Below are 15,872 nucleotides of genomic sequence, written 5' to 3' on the forward strand. Positions count from 1 at the left end.
GGTCGGGGAGGCCCTGCCCATGTTCAGAACCTTCTGGGTTATTCCAGAGGCAGCAGCAGGGAATGAAAGATGAGCCCGGGCTTCGGAGGACGGGATTCTTACACTCACTGCGCCACCCGGGTTGAGCCGTCTCACCTCTCCAGGCTTGGGCTCCTCGTCTGGAAGAGGGCGATGGTATCTCACTGGAGCTGCGCTGAGGGCCGAGTGGGGCCAGGCGCGGTCCAACCCCGAGGAGGAGCCCCAAGGAAGGCCACCAGCCCGGTCGTTACAAAGTCCTTTATTAACAAGTCGATACAAAAGAAGAGGCAGCGAGCTGTAAAAACCCTCTCCTTCGAGGCTCCAGGCGGAGGCAGCGCTGCCGGAAGTCGCCTGGCGGGAGGGCAGCCCTCCGGCCAGGGGCAGAAGGGAGACCTGGAGCCCGGAGGTGCAGCAGGCCCGTGGGCCTGAGACGGGGGCGGGGCGGGCCTCGGGCAGGGGCTGTGCGGACCCCGAGGCCGAGGGTAGTGATAATGGTTGGGGGCTTCCAGGCGGGAGCCCCGAGCACCGTGTTCCCCGGCGGGGGCGGGCGCGCGGTCCAGCCCCTGCCCACGCCACGTGCGGGGGCGCACACGTGTCCGCGTGAGCGCGCAGGCGCAGGGCGTGGACCGCGGGGCCCCGCCCCCGCTCGGAATGGGGGTTGGGGGGAACTCGTCCCAGAGCTTAATTAAGGAAATAGCTTAGAGAAGCCCCCGGAAGCCTGGGGGTGGCGGGGTGGTGGTGGGGGCAGCACAGGCTGCCCTGCTCCCCGCGGGGCTCACGAGCCCAGGCCCTCCTGCCGTCGCTGGAGGATCTCGATGACGCTGCCGATCCCGTCCTCAGGTACCTGCAGGCAGGTGGGCGGGAGGGAGGGGTCAGGGCTGGGGCTGGCCGGGGCTTCCCGTGCTTCCCCGCACGCCCGCACCCCACCCCCAGCCCCGGGTGCTCACCAGGGCGTGGTCGAAGTTGAAGGTGCTGATGTAATAGGCGGAGATGTCGGCCGCCGCCAGGGGGCCCGCGATCTGGGCCACGATCCCGCATTCATCTGCGGGGTGGGGGGGGCGTCCGTGAGTCGCCCGGCTCCCCCCACGGGCCCTTCCCAACCCCTCCACGCGCCCGGAGCGGCCCTCACCGAAGCCCAGGGGCTGTCCGCCGATGCGGACCATCCTCCAGAGCTCCCCCGAGGAGCTGGTCAGCAGGAGGTCGCTCGGGAACCTGCGGAGGCAGGCGGGTGATGGGCAGGGCACCCCGGCCCCTCCCTGGCCACTCTGAGCCCCTGGGGCAGGTCAGTCTGGTGACTTCAGAGTCCAGTGCCCCGCCTCCGCCCCCCCTCCCTGGGTCTGTGGCCCACCCAGGGGTGGGGGTCACATACTTTTTCTGTGTCTCAGCGTCCATGACGATGGAGATATAACCCTCAATGAGGGAGAAGGCAAAGAAGGGGATGGAGCTGGGCTCGGGGCCGCCAGAGGCTGCCTCCTTGGGGGCACTGGGGAGGGACAGGAGGCTCAGGGGCTCCGCAGGGCACCCAGCCTGCTCCTGACCCCTCCCAAGCCCACGTCCCGGGAAGGGGCTGGCACCAGGTGGCCCTGAGCAGGCCCTCCTGTGTCTGGGCTACTTTGTTCTCCTCGCTACAGCCCTGATCTCCAAAAGGTTCAGGTGCACGTGGGGGTGGACGACGAGCCCGGCGTGTGCCAAAGACAAAGGACCCCAGGGGCCCTGATGTCACAGTGGGAGAGGGCTCCAGCTACGGGGCTCCCTTAAACCTCAATGAGGCTGCTTGGGTGTCACGGGCCGCTGGAATCCCACCACACAGAACTGAGCCCAGAGCCGCAGCACGTTGTGGCGCGGCGGACGGAAGGCGGAGCCTGGGAGCAGTGGTGTGAGGACAGAGGCGGGGAGGCGGCTGGGGGCCCACCTGTGTGAATAGAAGAGGACGTCGATGAGTGTGGTGGCGATGGCCGGCAGGGTCTCGGGGTCCAGCGTGAGGACGCAGAAGCGGTTCTGGGGGCTCTGGACGGGATGCACCGTGGGGCTGGGCCCTGCTGGGGACGCCAAGCAGCAGCCAGCAGGTGTCAGTGGGCTCGCGCGCCCCCTGGTGGCCAACCAGGGAGGGGCCGGGCCTGGCGCGGAGTCATGCTTTCCAGACACAGGCCTGGATTCCCCGGGCCTCAGTATCCCCATCTGGTGAGGCAGACAGTGTCTGCTGGTCTCCCCAGGCCCAGAGACCCACGTGCACAAGGGAAGGGGTCCCGGAAGGGTTTGGGTGGGAGGGGGCAACCCTCAAGCCCTCACCATGCTGGGCACGGGGAAAGCCATTGCTGGAATCATCCCGGGCTACAGGCATGGGCTCCCCGCCCACCTCACGATAAATGTCGAACTCCTGGGCCAGCGTGTGGATCACCACGGACAGGTCCTGCTCCCGTACCTGGGCCGCAGGGAGGTGGCACATCACGGGGGTCCCTGGGCACCCACGCCCACCCTGCCCTCCGCTGGCACCTGTGGGAAACTTACCAGGATGAAGTCCGTCTGGTAAGTGGACAGCATTAGCACGGACACATGGTGCTCGGCCAGCGGCGCGATGACCGAGCGGGCGATCTTGGTGACCCCAGCGGCCTGCACTGCTGTGGCTGCATTGCTGTGAGACGAGACGTTCAGTACTAGCCAGGTGGCTTCAGCTACTTGTAGGAATTCAGATGGGGGCAGCTCTGCGGGCAGGGGGCACATGCCCAGTCAGGGCCTCAGTTTCCCTGTCCGTGCCTTGGAGAGCCCTGCCAAGGTAAGCGCAGGTCTGGAGACTGGGGCTGCCCCTGCTGCCCAAGTTCTGCTTTGGAGATCTGTATATGTGCTATGACTGAGAAGTATTTCAGGTGCTGGTCTACTGGAGATTAGAGCTTCCCAGTTAAAATCAGAGCTCCAGATTCAGATGGACCTGGGTTCAAATCCAAGCTTCACCATTTACTTGCTGTGTGACCTGAGACTAGAGATTTAACCTCTCTGTGCCTCAGTTTCTTCAGCTGTGAAAGGGGGTGTTCTGTAGCTTAGCAGAGCCTTTACGCTACCTGGCACCACCAGGGGGCACCAGCAGCTCAAGATGACCCAGGAAAAGCCCTCGCCCCTCAGCAGACCCCGACTTCTAGCATTACAATCAGGGAAACTAAGGCCTGAAGCATAGCAGTGGAAGATGGGCAAAGTTCCAGTTGGCTCGCCCGAAGAGATTCCAAGCCTGTGAAGATGGGCCAGGCAGGCAAGAGTGGGAGCCAGACATCAGCTCCAGAGCCCTGGGAGGGACCAGGCTGGCAGCCAGTCCAGAGCAGGGGCCGGGCCAGCCAGGCTGCTGATTGCCCAAGCACAGTCAAGAGGCCCCCAGGACCCGCCCTGGGCTGGCTGCCTGCTCCAGCATTCCTTCCCCAACCCTCAGGCTCCTGGAGTTCTCAGACCCGGGGGGTAGGGGGCGACGTGCACCAGGGAGAAGTCCAGGAGAGGGATTATAACAGCTGCAGTATGCGGTAACCCCAGATTCTTGCCCAGAATGGTAACTGAGGCCCCACTGCTGCTGCTGCTGGGCTGAGGCTGCTAAGTGCCCCTGACTCGGTCTAGTTTAGAAAGCCCAGAACCATAACTATACCTATTTTACATAACAGGAAACAGGCTCAGAGAAGGGAAATGACGTGCTCAGGGGGCACACAGCCGGTGAGGTGAGTGGTGAGGCCAAATTCGAACTCAGCTCCATCTGCCTTCAAGGCCCCAGCTCCCATTTAGAACCCTGCAATGAGGGGAGTGCCACGAGCCTCTTCCCGTGTCCCCCCTCCCCAGCCCAGCCCCACCTTTGAAGCCCTCTTCGTCCACCATGAGCGTGTAATCCTCGGGGGTCTCAGTCAGGCTGAAGAACTTGCACCTGGTTGGGGGGTGGGGGGGGCGCCTTCAGGCTGGAGTGGCGAGCTTCAGGTGGACTTGGCTCTATCCGCCCTGAACAGACCACCACCGGGCGTCCCCCTCCCGCCTCAGTTTCCTTGCCAGGGCATTGGGTGTGGGCGCCATCTCGCGGTCGCATACTGTTGTACGCCGCGGTGTCCCCAGGACCTCCTCCCCGGCAGCTTCACTCACTGCCCCCGCCCTCATTCCAGGAGGAAGGAGAGGCTCTGGTCCAGGAGGCAGCCCCCGGGGAAGGGGGTCGGCCCTGGGACCTGACAGGAGGTGCCTGGAAGAAGCTCCCCATTTGACCCCACCGGAGTTAAGCACTGCCCACCACGGGCTGTTTGCGCCATGACTGGCCCTGGCAGGGGGCCTCGCGTGGCCGGATAGGCGGCGGTCCGGGGAGGGTAGGCCCACTCCGGATGGCGGCCGGGGAGGGAGGGCTCTCTCCGCCTGCTCCCGCCCGCCCCGCGGCGATCCTAATGCCCCTGACCCTGGCTCGGAGCGAGAGCAAAGCCCCTCCGCCCCGAAATGAGCCCCGGAACCCAGGTGCGCACCGGCTGCGGCGGGGCAGGAACAGCAGCTTGATGAGCGGGTGGGTGTAGAGCCAGAGACCGGGACGGGCAAGGCTCAGCACGCGTACCCGGTGCTCTAGGATGTGCAACTCCATCACGGCCGGCGCGGATCCCACCCCGCCGCCAGCCAGACCCAGGCAGCGCCCGGGATCTGGGGAGGGGCGGCGGAGGCAGCGCCGAGGGGCTTAAGAGAGCCGCTGCGCCGCAACTTCCACGCCGCCCGCTGCGCCGCGGACTCGGCCAGCCCCGCTCCCCGGCGGCCCCGCCCCGCAGGCCGCGAGTCCTATCCACGGCGGCCACGCCCCCGCACGCCGGCGGCCGCCCGGCTGTTTCCAGCCCGCCAGGCCCCACCCCGCTGGCCCCGCCCCTTGCCTTCGGCCCGGGGCGCGCTGGCTCACCCCACCGCCGCGCCCTCCAGACCCCGCCCCTGCCGCGCTCCCTTCCCGGGCTCCGCCCTTTCCGCTGGGCGCCAGCCTGGTCGAGGAGGAGAGCGTCTGGGGCTTGGGGTTGTTCTACCCTTCGAGCCTGAAAATGAAGCTTATGGCTGAAGTTACTGAGGCAAACCGGGGTTCGTCTGGGACGTGGAAGGACAAGGGGGTGACCCCCTGACTCCCTCCAAAAATCTTCTGGGTCGTCTTTCTCCCGGATGGGCGTGACAGAAGTCCCTCGTCCCCCCTGCAAGGGTTGCTCAGGATCGTTGCTGATAAATAACCCTTCCTACTTTCTGAGCCTGGTGAATGGGCTGACAAGGAGAAATCTGGTCTTACCTGGGAGACCCCCACACCTGCTCCTCCCACCCAACTTTCAGAGCAGAATGTTCCCCATCAGGGTCCCCAGCCACCTGTCCGAGCAACATGCTATGGGGTAGGGGGTTGAAAGTGACCCAGGCCTAAGGCTTGAGGCCCCTTAAGATGAACCAAGTCCACAAGTGTGGGGCCAGCAATGGCCAACGCTCAGGCTTCAGGGGTCAGGCTCACTGAGCACCAGGTCTGAGACCTGAGCCCTGCTAAGGTTTCCCAAAGCCTGTGCTCATTAGCAGAGCCCAGCTGGCCGGAGCACATCTAAACTGGCGTCAGGTCCAAGGAGGCCCTAAGCTGCCACAGATCTGAGGCTTGTTAGGGCCAACCTGGACTCATTTCAACCTTAGGACTGGGTTCTGCTCACACCTCAGAGCTAAGACCCCAAGCTGAGCAGGCATCAGCATGCCTAGGCTGGCCTTGGGACAGGGCTGAGCATCCTCAGGCCTCAGGTCTGAGCAGTCTCAGAATCACCCTAAAAAGGCTTTGAACCAAGTAGGTTAAAACAGGCCTCAGGCCTGACTAGGGCTCAGCGGGCCTGAGCAGGCCTCTGGCGCCTCCAGTGTAGGCAGATGGAAGCAGAGCTAAGCTCTCCCTCCCCAGACTCAGCAGAACAGCCAGTTCCTGTGGAACACTGTGCAGCTGCCATATCCTGGCCTGTCCCCTGGAGGGCTGAGGGGAGGAGGGGTGTTGCTCAAAGGCTGGGAAGCCCCCATCTCATCAAAGGCAGGTACAGATGGCGTGGGGAACCACAGGGGTGAGGAGTGGGAGGCAGTGGGTGGCCTGCCCTGATAGACCTGTGTGACCTTTGACTTCCCTAGGCCTCAGTATCCCTGGCTGTACCAGAACCAGATATTCCAGCCTCAAGGTCCTGTGATGCCTGAAAGCTCCCAGAGAGCCACTACCCTTCCTTTTCCAGCTCCCTCCCAGCCACCGCCAGGCCCAGTCTGGTCGATGGCCAGGAACAACTGCTATTGTTCGACTGGAAAAGCTGCTTCCTCAGCAGAAGGGAGACCTCTCCCAGGGACACCCTGCCCTCACCCTCACCCTCAGCAATCATCAGGTTGTGACTGCTGTGACTGCCTGGGCCAGCAGCCGAGGCAGGTCACCTAGGACCCTGGTCAGAAGAGGCAATGGAGGGGCTCTGAGTGCAAATTTGGCCCTGCTTCCCTCCATGGGGGAAGGTTCCCTTCCCACTCAAATCCTGCTTCCTAGTGTGTAAAATGGGGATAATACTAACTTACCTGAAAAAGCTACAGTGAGGAGAAACCATTCAGGCATGTGACCCAACCTGTCCAGCCTGGCACATGGTGGGTGCTCCATTAATGGGACCTGAACTTTTCATCAAGGACCCAGACTTGTCCCCTCAGTCCCCTGCCCTGATGGAGGCCTGGCCTGAGCATGTGAGGACATGCATGTACTCCTCCTGGCACCGGTGCCTGGCTCAGAGCAAGTACTCAGAACCTGACTGGCGCCTGCAATAGCAAGGCCAGGCCTTAGAAGAGAAAGAACGTGAAGGTGTCTCCTTAAGGTGGCCCCTCCCTCTCGGTGATGGGAAGGGACCATGGCTGGGGAGCTGGCCCTGTTCTGCCCCAGCCTGCATTCCAGCCCCCATGCCCCTCATCCATGGCAGCCGGTAGTCAGGGACCAAGGGGATGGGGTGGGAGGTTATGGGGCCCAAGATCGGGGGCTGGCCCTGGACTTGCACCTCCTGTGGCAAAGGTGCCTGTCATAGAAGCCCTGGTGCTAGACTAGAAGTGAGCTCTGTAGGGTGTGCGGTGGAGATGCTGGGCAGCAGGCTGGTACCCCCTCCCAGTAGCTGCACACCAGCTCTCTATACAAGCCTGTTTATTTCTGTACAAAACCATGTTCCTATTTTACACAAAGAGGACCCCACCCTTCAGCCCACCATTTCCCCTCAAGCCAGGGCGCCAGCATCCCCCAGGAGGAGAGGGCTGAGTAGGCCTCACCCACTCAGCCCTTACTTATGTCTGCCCTGGACCATCCCGAGCTCTACTCTGGAGAAAATAAATAACAAGGCTCAGGCAGCCTCTGTGCTGGGCCAGCCAGACTCCATGCGACCCAGCAGCTGGGAGGTTGGGCCTCCGAGGGTGGGCAGGTCCTGGTGGGCAGGTCCCGGAGTGCCGGTCCATGAACTGTGTAAGTGTGAGGAGACCCCGCCCTGGAGGCCAGGCTGCAGGGTTACAAGTAGGTGTCCTCACTCTCCTGGGACGTCAGGCTCTCCTGGGAGCAGTGGTGGGCCAAGTCCTGGGGGGGCAGGTCCTTTGGGGGCACGTCCTGTGGGGGACATGCATCTCCTGCAGCAGCCACCACCTCGGCTTCATTTGGGGCAGGGGGCTTGTTCAGCTTCCCACTTGCCTTTGCCTGCTTCTGCTGCTCCTTCTGGACCTGCTTGAGAGGCTTGGGCTTGGTTTTGGAGCCAGGGAGGGGGGCATCCAGGGGCAGGCGAATGGACGGTGAGGGCTGCAGGGCCGGCCGGGGGCCTGGCTCCGCCTCCAAGATGGCCTTGGCACCATGCAGCCTGGGCAGAGAGCAGCACTGCAGCTCACCACGTGTCTCCTGCCAGCGCCGCAGCTGGATGAGGTGCTCCCGCTCAATTTGGCGCTCGGTCACGGGCAACTCCACCACCTGTGAGGCAAGGACAGGCAGGTGGTCACCAGGGAGGAGAATCTTCCCCTCTGCCTCCCCACCTGAGCCTGGGCTCTCTCTCAGCATTCCCAGCCCTTGCCACTAAGGCTGACCCCAGGAAGGATGGGTTCTGCTCCCTGCAGTTGTCACAAGTCCCAGAGCTGAGGGCCAGGTAAGCAGGAACTCGAGACCCACTGTGGCAGAAGAGAATGGTGCCCAACTCGTGACTCCATTGTCTGACTCCATGGGACCGGCAGGGTAAGGGCTCAGCCAAAACACACCTGCTCTCTGCCAACATGTCCCCTTTACTGTCCAGATCAGGCTGGCCACCAAGGCTCAAATTCCAGCTCTACCACCTCTGGCTGGGTGACTTTGGGGGCATCACTTTGCAGTCGTGCCCCTGATAATGCCACAGCTCTCACCAGCTGTTGGGAGAGATGAGTGCAAAAATGTGAGGCTGCTTTTCTGTCTCTGCCCCACACATGAGGTCAGCTCTGCCCAGCCTGGCCCTGGCCTCACAGAGAAGCCAGCCACACAGCTGTTATCTCCCTCATTGCAGCCCCTGAGGGACAAAACCCACAAACTAAAGAACAGGTCAATGCTTGAGTGTGGTTCCAGGGAGGAAGATGGGGACTGCAGGCCACAGCCTCCTTTCCTTCACTCCCAGGAGGTTCAGAAAAACCACCCACTACTTTCTTGGCCTCTCCATACCCCTCTCCTCATTCAGACAGATGGCAAGCACCATTCCTGGCATGGGTGACCTGCTCTAAGAGGCAGAGGGTTGCCAGGCTTCCCCAAAGCACCGCCTCCCTCCCCCCACTCCCTGGGGAGGGAAAGGTATGGGCCACACCTCCTGGACCAGGAAGGCCTCCTGCATGATCTTGGGGCTGAGGCTCCGCAGCCGTTCGATCGTCTCATATTGGCCCTGGCAGGCCTTGAGCTTCTCAGGAGATCCCAGCGCATGCTTCAGCAGCACCAGCCCCACCCGGAAGATGATCTTGACTCCTGCAGGATGGGTAAGTGGATGAGCACAAGGCTGAAAACAGGCTTCCCACTGTGGGTTGAGATGGAGGCAGGGATGCTCCCCTCTAGCCCAGCCTGGTACCTTCACAGAAAAACATGTCCCAGACACGCAGCACGGAGCTCCAGGGCAAGGTGCGGGCGAAGGCACACATGAACCACTCCGTCATGTAGAGCAGCGGGTCGATCTTCTGTCGGCTGAGGTGCTTGTGGGCCATGGGCGACACTTTCTGCAGCAGTGAGAAAAGGATCTCCCCATCCAGCTGGATCGCCTCCTGGGGGACAGAGAGGCCACAGGCTGTGACCATGAGCCATAGCAGCCAGGGCAAGGGCTGTTCATGCCTCTGGCTTTCACTGCTTGCCTGCAGTGTGCCCGCCTCCTGCTGGATGCTGGGAACACTAGGATGAGCAACAAAGACACAGTTGCCCTCCCCCCACCCATGGAAATGGGAAAGGCACACATGAATCACATGAGCAGAGAGACTGGGGGTGGGGAGAGAACAGGGCTAAGTGCCCAGAACAAGGCAAGACCAGGAACGCTGCTGGGCAAGCATGTGCTGGAGGGTCCCAGCCAGGGGTCAAGGGGAAGCTCCCTGAGGACTGAAAGTCGAGGGAAAGGTGGAGTTATCAGGGTAAGGAGGAGGAGGGGGAAAAGGAGGTTCCAGGCAGAGGAAACAGCCCATGCCAAGGCCTAGAGGCAGGAAGGAACTTGGGAGCTTGGTGTGCGGGAGGAACTGCAATCTTGCCTGTGTGGCCAGAGTGACCGGAGGCAGAGATGAAGGAGAGTGTGGAACCGACGAAGCTGGAGCCTGGGAGCCCCGACCCTGGAAGGCCTTAGGACTTCAGCCTGAAAGTGACACAAGGCTGGGAAGGTTTTCACCTGGGACAGGAGTGGCTGTGGAGAAAAGGGCCTGTGGAGAAGGCTAGAGGGTGTCCAGCCTGGTGCAAGTCCTGGGCCAGGCAAACACTCACCAGTTTCTCGCTGTAATAGCCAGGCAGGTACTTCTCACAGATCTGCACAAGGCACCAGAAGGCTTGCTGTGGGTGAGAGACACAGGTGAGGCCTTGCTGTTGGGTGCTCCCCACCCGCCCGCCCAGGGGCCTTGTGGTACCTCAGCAGGCATGTGCATGAGCAGCACGGCGGCAATGGGCGCTTGGGCCTGGCAGTAGCCCTCCTCGGGTCGGTACAGCGTGTAGGCCTTCAGCACACGGAACAGGTCCTGCTGGCTGTGGAGAGACCAAGCGGGGAGGGGTGACAGGTAAGACTCTGCCACTCACTGCCCTCACTTGTGCCCCACTGGCCAGGTTTATCTCAGAATCTGTACCTCCCTGGAGAGGGGAGGTGACCTTCTCACAGGCACCAAGGGGTTGGTCTCTCGCTGCAGCAGCTGGCTGTGATCACAGGGACACAGGTGCCCCCATTGGACAGGTGAGGGCAGAGGTTAAAAAAGAAGCAGGGGGCATGGCCAGGAAGGATGCCCTGTGTTTTGGGCGGGCTGAATGTATGGGCTTCTCACTGTCGCAGTTGACTGTCTTGGTCCCCTTACCAGCCACACTGCCCTCCTTCATCTCTCCACTCACCCAACTCCATTAACCCTCTTCCTCCCCACCAAAACCTGTTCCAAAGAGGACCAGGCTGGGAAAGCTCTGGGGAGTAAACGATGAAATTGCTCCAGAGGCAAAAGGAAACACCAAGAGGACCCACCAGCCTCAAACTAAAGAGGGGAAACGTAATAATGGAGTTTTGGGCACCCAGGTTCTGGGCCCCTCAAGATACCCCAAAGTCATTTTACCTCCTCTGTACCCTGAAGCCCTCTGCTCAGAGCCCTCAGCCAGCCCACAAGTTCCCAGTCTACTCACCCATGGCCCCCCCGGGACACAAACATCTCGTGGAAAGGGAACTGCCGGTGCAGGTCACGTTCAATCACATCCAGCCACTTGGGGTCCCCAGGGGACATATCTAGCTCCTGGAAGCAAGGGCATACATTAGGGGCTGGGGAGGGCTGGGGTCCATTCTTGGCAGGACACACTGCTCCAGGTATTAGAGGAGACCCCCACCAGGGGCAAGGCCCATCTGATCCCATCCTGGGACCCAGACTTCCTAAGGACAGGTAAGCAAGCCTGGGCAGGGGCAAAGGGGCAGGCGGGAAGGGCTCTGGGAAACCCGAGTGAGGGGTGATCTTGGCTCCAGGAAGACCCCTGGGGCCAGCGTGCCCATCTCAGCTGCAGCTGGAAATGACCTCTGGCATTTCCCTCAGGACCCTCTTGATGCACTATGTACCCCTTTCAGATGGAAGGCTGCTCCTCAAAGCCAGAGCCAGCTCATGCTACCTCAGCACTAAGCCAGGTGCTGAGGTAAGTCCAGAGCAATCTGGGTCTCACTGAGTCCTCGGCCCTCAAAGACCTATCATTATACTATTTGCACAGAGAGGAAATGGTCAAAGAAAATTCATTTGCCCAAGGTTTTAAGAATAGAAAACTGGGGGAGCTGGCAGTGGACGCCAGATCTGACTCCAAGGTCCTCAATCCCAACTCCTCAGTTACCCACCTCCTCACCCATGCAGCTGGCAATAGCAGGGGCACTGACCTATTGTCACCTATTTAGGAAGGTGTGTGTGTGTGAGTGAGCTGCACAGAGTGCTGTTTGGAAGAACATCTGTCAAACCATTAACCTCATGTCCATCTCTGGGTGCTAGGGTTTCAACAACTCTTTTCTTCGAACTTACATGAGTATTTCACCATGAGTACTACTTATTAAAAGTAAAAAAGCTATTACAATGCTGATTTAAGTGTTGGTTACATGGTTTTGTGCTACTTGCCAATACTCACTGAACTACACAATTATAATCTGTGCATTTTACTCTATGTAAATTCATACTTCAATTAAAAAAAAAACAAACAGAAAAAAAAAGTAAAACCAAAAACCCAACTTAGAGGGCTGAGCAGAGCAGCAGGCTAAGTACAAGTTAACTACAGGGTGGGGCAGCATCAAGGGCTTTCAGGAAGAGGGCCAGGTTCTCAGCAAACACATCAGTGACTTCATACAAGCTCCTTTCCATTTTATGCCCTTGCAGTAGGAATATCCCAGAATTCAACTAAAAAATACTAGCGTATTTGACCAAAGAGATTAAGAATGGAGGGAAAAGCTGACAGAGTGCTCCTGGAGGGAGAGGCTTTTGGGAGGGGCCAGGCAGCCTCCAAAGAAAACCCTTGAGCCCACACACAACAGAAGAGGCTGGGTGTTCAAGTTCAAGAGCCCTGCACACCTTCAAGGTGGGAGCCTGTAGAAGTCCTGTGCACCTCCCAAATCAGGCCCAGGGCTAGGTACTGCCTGATCACAAGGAAGATTTGCTTCTGTTGGAAAAGGGAGGAGGGCCCCACAATCTCCTGGTGGTTCCTATGAGGTAGGAACCTAAGAACTCAAAAAGTCAGTTCTAGTCCTAAGGACTGGTACCTCGGCAGCCCAAGGGGGGTGCTCAACCACCCGTAGGTTGATGATAAGGGGCACCTGACAAGCTGCAGGGAGAAAGGGCTCTGGGAATTGATGGAGGTATGTGCTGCTGACAGACAAACCAGTGACTGCAGTCACTTGTCTGGGCCTGCAGCCTTGGTGAAAGCCTGAGAGGTGCTGGCACCATCATCAGGGAAAGTCAGAGAAGAAAACTAGGTAAGAAAATGACCAAGAAGGTCTTGCCCTGCACAACGATGAAGGAAGAAACAGCAAGTACAGGAAAAGATGGAGCCACCCCGGGCTGCAGAACCTGCCTGACTCCTAAGGCTTGGGATTGGCTGTCTAGGTCTATGGCGATGAACAGGAAGCCTGATGGGAAAAAGCATGGGAAAAAGTCCCTTCAATGTATCTGTGCCTCTGGGCTCACATCATTGTCAGGTTCCCAGGTCACCCCCAGACAGTTCTTCCCAGGTGTGCTCCTAAAGGCCTGTGCAGGGACTCCCACTGAGCTTCAGTGCATGCAGTGCTTCCCAACTAGAAAGGCTTTCAGAGCAAATCTGCCTCCCCCAGCAGCAACTTTCAGGACCCAGCAGTGGTGGCCAGTTCCTCTCTGTAGGCACCACTCCACACACATGCAGCACACTCTTTTCACACTGAGGGTGGGCTTGAGTATGCTAAACTGGCTTGGGGCCTGGCATTCCACCCAAGCTCCTGGCCCTCATGCCTGTGTCTGGTAGCCTGAGGGAGGGATAACAAGGAGGGAAAATATGATGTCAGCATGAATCAGCATGTGGCGTTAAGATATAGACCTGGGTGGGGCCCCCACCCCTGACCCTGCCCTTCCATTCATATGGCAGCCCCCTGAAATGGGGGAGATGTAGCCACTGACAGAAGGTGACTCTGGAGTTAAGAGGTCACTCAAATGGGGCCTGTTGTTGATGTTCTGCAGGACAGTCTAATCACCCAGCCAGATGCCCACCAGCCTGCTTGCCATACCCACACCCACCCCCCAGCTAAATAATGTCAGCAAACAGCTCTCCCTTACCCTAGGTCAACAGCAGAAACTCCAGGCTGCCCTGCTTTGCCCTAACACACCCCTCTCAGAAAATGGGTTTGGCAGGAGTGTTCACTGAAACATGACGTATGTCAACAAATAGCTGGGGGCTGGCGGCTCTGTCTGTCTGCCTGTCTCCAGTCCTAAGGGTCTGAAGAAATCCTGATGCCTGTGGCAAGATTGGCCCGGTAGGCTGGAGCAACCCCAGAAAAGCCAATTATATTCCATAGGTCCCTAGGGGAGCAGGCTGGAAGAGCTGCCCAGCCCAAGTGGGCACCAAGAGGCCCAGTGAATGGCCCTGGTCAGCCATGGGGAAGGGGGCAGCAGAAAAGGCATCGCTGCTGGCCACTGACTAGCTCTGATCCTGAAAATAGAAGTTTGGCTCTGCAACCCCCAGGGCTGAAGACTCACTCATTAGCAATACAAGTGAACTAATCCGCAGCAGCCTGTCTGGCTGGGCTTCGGTGAAGAAGGAGAAAGAATGGAGGATGGGAGGCCAGGAAGTGCTGAGGGTCTGGTGGTTCTGCTGGGCAAGCCCACAGAGGCCCAGAGCACAGGGTCCAACACAGTCAGGGAAGTGGTCTGAGTGTCCCCTCCTGACAACTAAGAGCTGGGAACCCAAGAAAGCAAACCTGAATAATTGTCAGGAGAAAGAGCTGGAATGCAGGGTGGTGAATCTATCTATTCCACTGAGACCTGCTCAGAGCTGGAGGCTCTAAGGAAGATGGCCCCTGGGAATCACAGGTACAGGACCGTGCCAGTATGGCCTTTTGGAGCCTGGGCAGTCGGGCACTTGGCTGGTGGTTCCATCGATTGCTCATACTGCTGAGGTGAGGACACAGGATCACTGCCATGGGAACGATGCCAAGAGATGTGAGAGGAACGGGAAGGGAAATAAAGGGAAGGGAAACTCACATCAAACTTCCCAGGGTTCTGCTGTAGCTTCACTTTGCCTCCTGACAGGTACTGCCAGGCACGGCCCCGCAGAGATGGTGGGATGCCCTTCTGGCACCGCAGACGGATCTGAAAGTCAAAAGGAAGGTTGTACCACACTGCCTGGGTACCCAGGCAGCTACCCAGAGGCTGCCCACCCCTGTCTGCCAGTGCTTGGAGGGGCTTTGGGGAGCACACTGAGATCAGAAGAGGGGATAAAAAAGGACTTTCCTACTGTTGCTACCATGCAGAGCCTATGGGGATGGTGGTGTCTGTGATTAGATGTTGCTGCCAGGTGATGGTGGAGACCCCTTGGTACCACGTTCCCTGGCCCAGTGACAACACAGGCATTCCTGAGGTCTACCACATGATCCATTTTCTGAATCAAAATGGGACCTACAAATTGGGCATGGTCTATGGGATGTCACCAGTGAGGGATCTGCACAGTGAGCAGCACAGCTGCAGCCACAGGGAAGGGAGGTCACTGCTGACCCTGAGGTGCAACCTGAGCAGTTCCGTGGAGTGTGTTTAGGCAGCTGTGTGGCAGCCAACCTCAGAAGGAGACATCTCGGCAGAACTCAGAAGGAAGGTGAAGAGTGGCCAGAATGGCACCCTCTTTGTTTTGGTCAGGAATCCCCTCCCCTCTTCACCTTGATCCTGAGCTACCAGGCTTATCAGCTAGGACAGAGGCAGCAGGTCTAGGTGGGAGTCCTGATCTCAGCCTTTGCTAAAATGTCACCACTCTTCCCCACCCCCAACTAATAGACTGGAAGAGATGAGAGAGAAAGTATTTGTATAGCTTAGGACCCACAGCTAGGGCTCGAATCATGCTAGCTGTGTTTATTAGAAACACACTGCCAAAACCCAGTTTGAAAAACCATCAAGTCTTTCACAAATTGGGAAACTGAGGCATAGAGTGGGAAAAAATATCTAAGTCACACACTGAGACACCCACTACCTCCTACCTGCATCACTTGGGCTGGACGATCCAGCCCTGTGCACTTTCCCCTTCACTGGTCTCTTAAGCTGGATAGGGAAGCAGGCTCTCCCTGGGTTTGGTGCCAGAATGAGGCTCCAAACGCAGCTGCCCTGACCATCCTCCTTGACATTGAGGTGGGGCAAGCGCAGGGGCACCACTATGGAACAGGGGCAGGGAGATTTCTAGAGGAATTGGCCAATGACATCTCCCTCACCTCTAACACAAAGAAACCTGGCCTGGAATAAAGGGGAAAGGGAACATCGGGTAGTGGGAAGAGCATGTGGTTATGGGTTTGAATCCAGCTCTACCACATACCAGCTGCACTGACCTTGAGTCAATCACTTTTCATTGACTATTTAAGTTGGAAAGATAATAGGTACTCTGCAGTTTTTGAGAGTATTTTATCAGAAGGAAGGGGAAAAAAAAGTGCCTAGCATGGGACTTGATATAGTATGTGCTCAAGAAATGGTGACTTCATTTTACCCCT

At 58.9% G+C, this 15,872-nt stretch overlaps 2 protein-coding genes across 5 annotated transcripts in view; both read right to left on the reverse strand.

Annotated features, from left to right (window-relative positions):
• Window positions 1–261: 261 nt before the first annotated feature.
• On the reverse strand, window positions 262–4,763 carry CASTOR1 (cytosolic arginine sensor for mTORC1 subunit 1). 4 transcript variants are annotated; one of them, XM_071209884.1, is made up of 9 exons: window positions 4,571–4,763; window positions 3,840–3,910; window positions 2,527–2,720; window positions 2,308–2,440; window positions 1,931–2,057; window positions 1,388–1,501; window positions 1,148–1,230; window positions 966–1,060; window positions 262–862 (listed from the first exon to the last, which is right to left on the reverse strand). In XM_071209884.1, the coding sequence occupies exons 2-9, from the start codon at window positions 3,862–3,864 to the stop codon at window positions 794–796; spliced, it is 840 nt and encodes a 279-aa protein (XP_071065985.1). In that variant the 5' UTR covers window positions 3,865–3,910; window positions 4,571–4,763; the 3' UTR covers window positions 262–793. The 4 variants fall into 4 exon arrangements, with proteins under 4 accessions (XP_071065985.1, XP_004481429.2, XP_004481428.2 ...); XM_004481372.4 differs by having other exon boundaries at window positions 1,931–2,054; window positions 4,485–4,763; XM_004481371.4 differs by having other exon boundaries at window positions 4,485–4,763.
• A 2,367-nt stretch (window positions 4,764–7,130) lies between these two features.
• The window catches only part of TBC1D10A (TBC1 domain family member 10A), a 30,413-nt gene continuing 21,671 nt past the window's right edge, over window positions 7,131–15,872 (reverse strand). The window contains exons 3-9 of the mRNA XM_004481370.5: window positions 14,389–14,496; window positions 10,829–10,935; window positions 10,081–10,195; window positions 9,941–10,006; window positions 9,054–9,243; window positions 8,799–8,953; window positions 7,131–7,948 (exon numbers count right to left, since the gene is read on the reverse strand). Coding sequence (XP_004481427.1) covers window positions 7,502–7,948; window positions 8,799–8,953; window positions 9,054–9,243; window positions 9,941–10,006; window positions 10,081–10,195; window positions 10,829–10,935; window positions 14,389–14,496 — 1,188 coding nt within the window. The 3' untranslated portion in view covers window positions 7,131–7,501. The remainder of the gene's footprint in view (window positions 7,949–8,798; window positions 8,954–9,053; window positions 9,244–9,940; window positions 10,007–10,080; window positions 10,196–10,828; window positions 10,936–14,388; window positions 14,497–15,872) is intronic.

This window comes from Dasypus novemcinctus, chromosome 19 (assembly GCF_030445035.2).
Source record: "Dasypus novemcinctus isolate mDasNov1 chromosome 19, mDasNov1.1.hap2, whole genome shotgun sequence".
In the NCBI taxonomy this organism is placed as follows: Eukaryota; Metazoa; Chordata; class Mammalia; order Cingulata; family Dasypodidae; genus Dasypus; species Dasypus novemcinctus.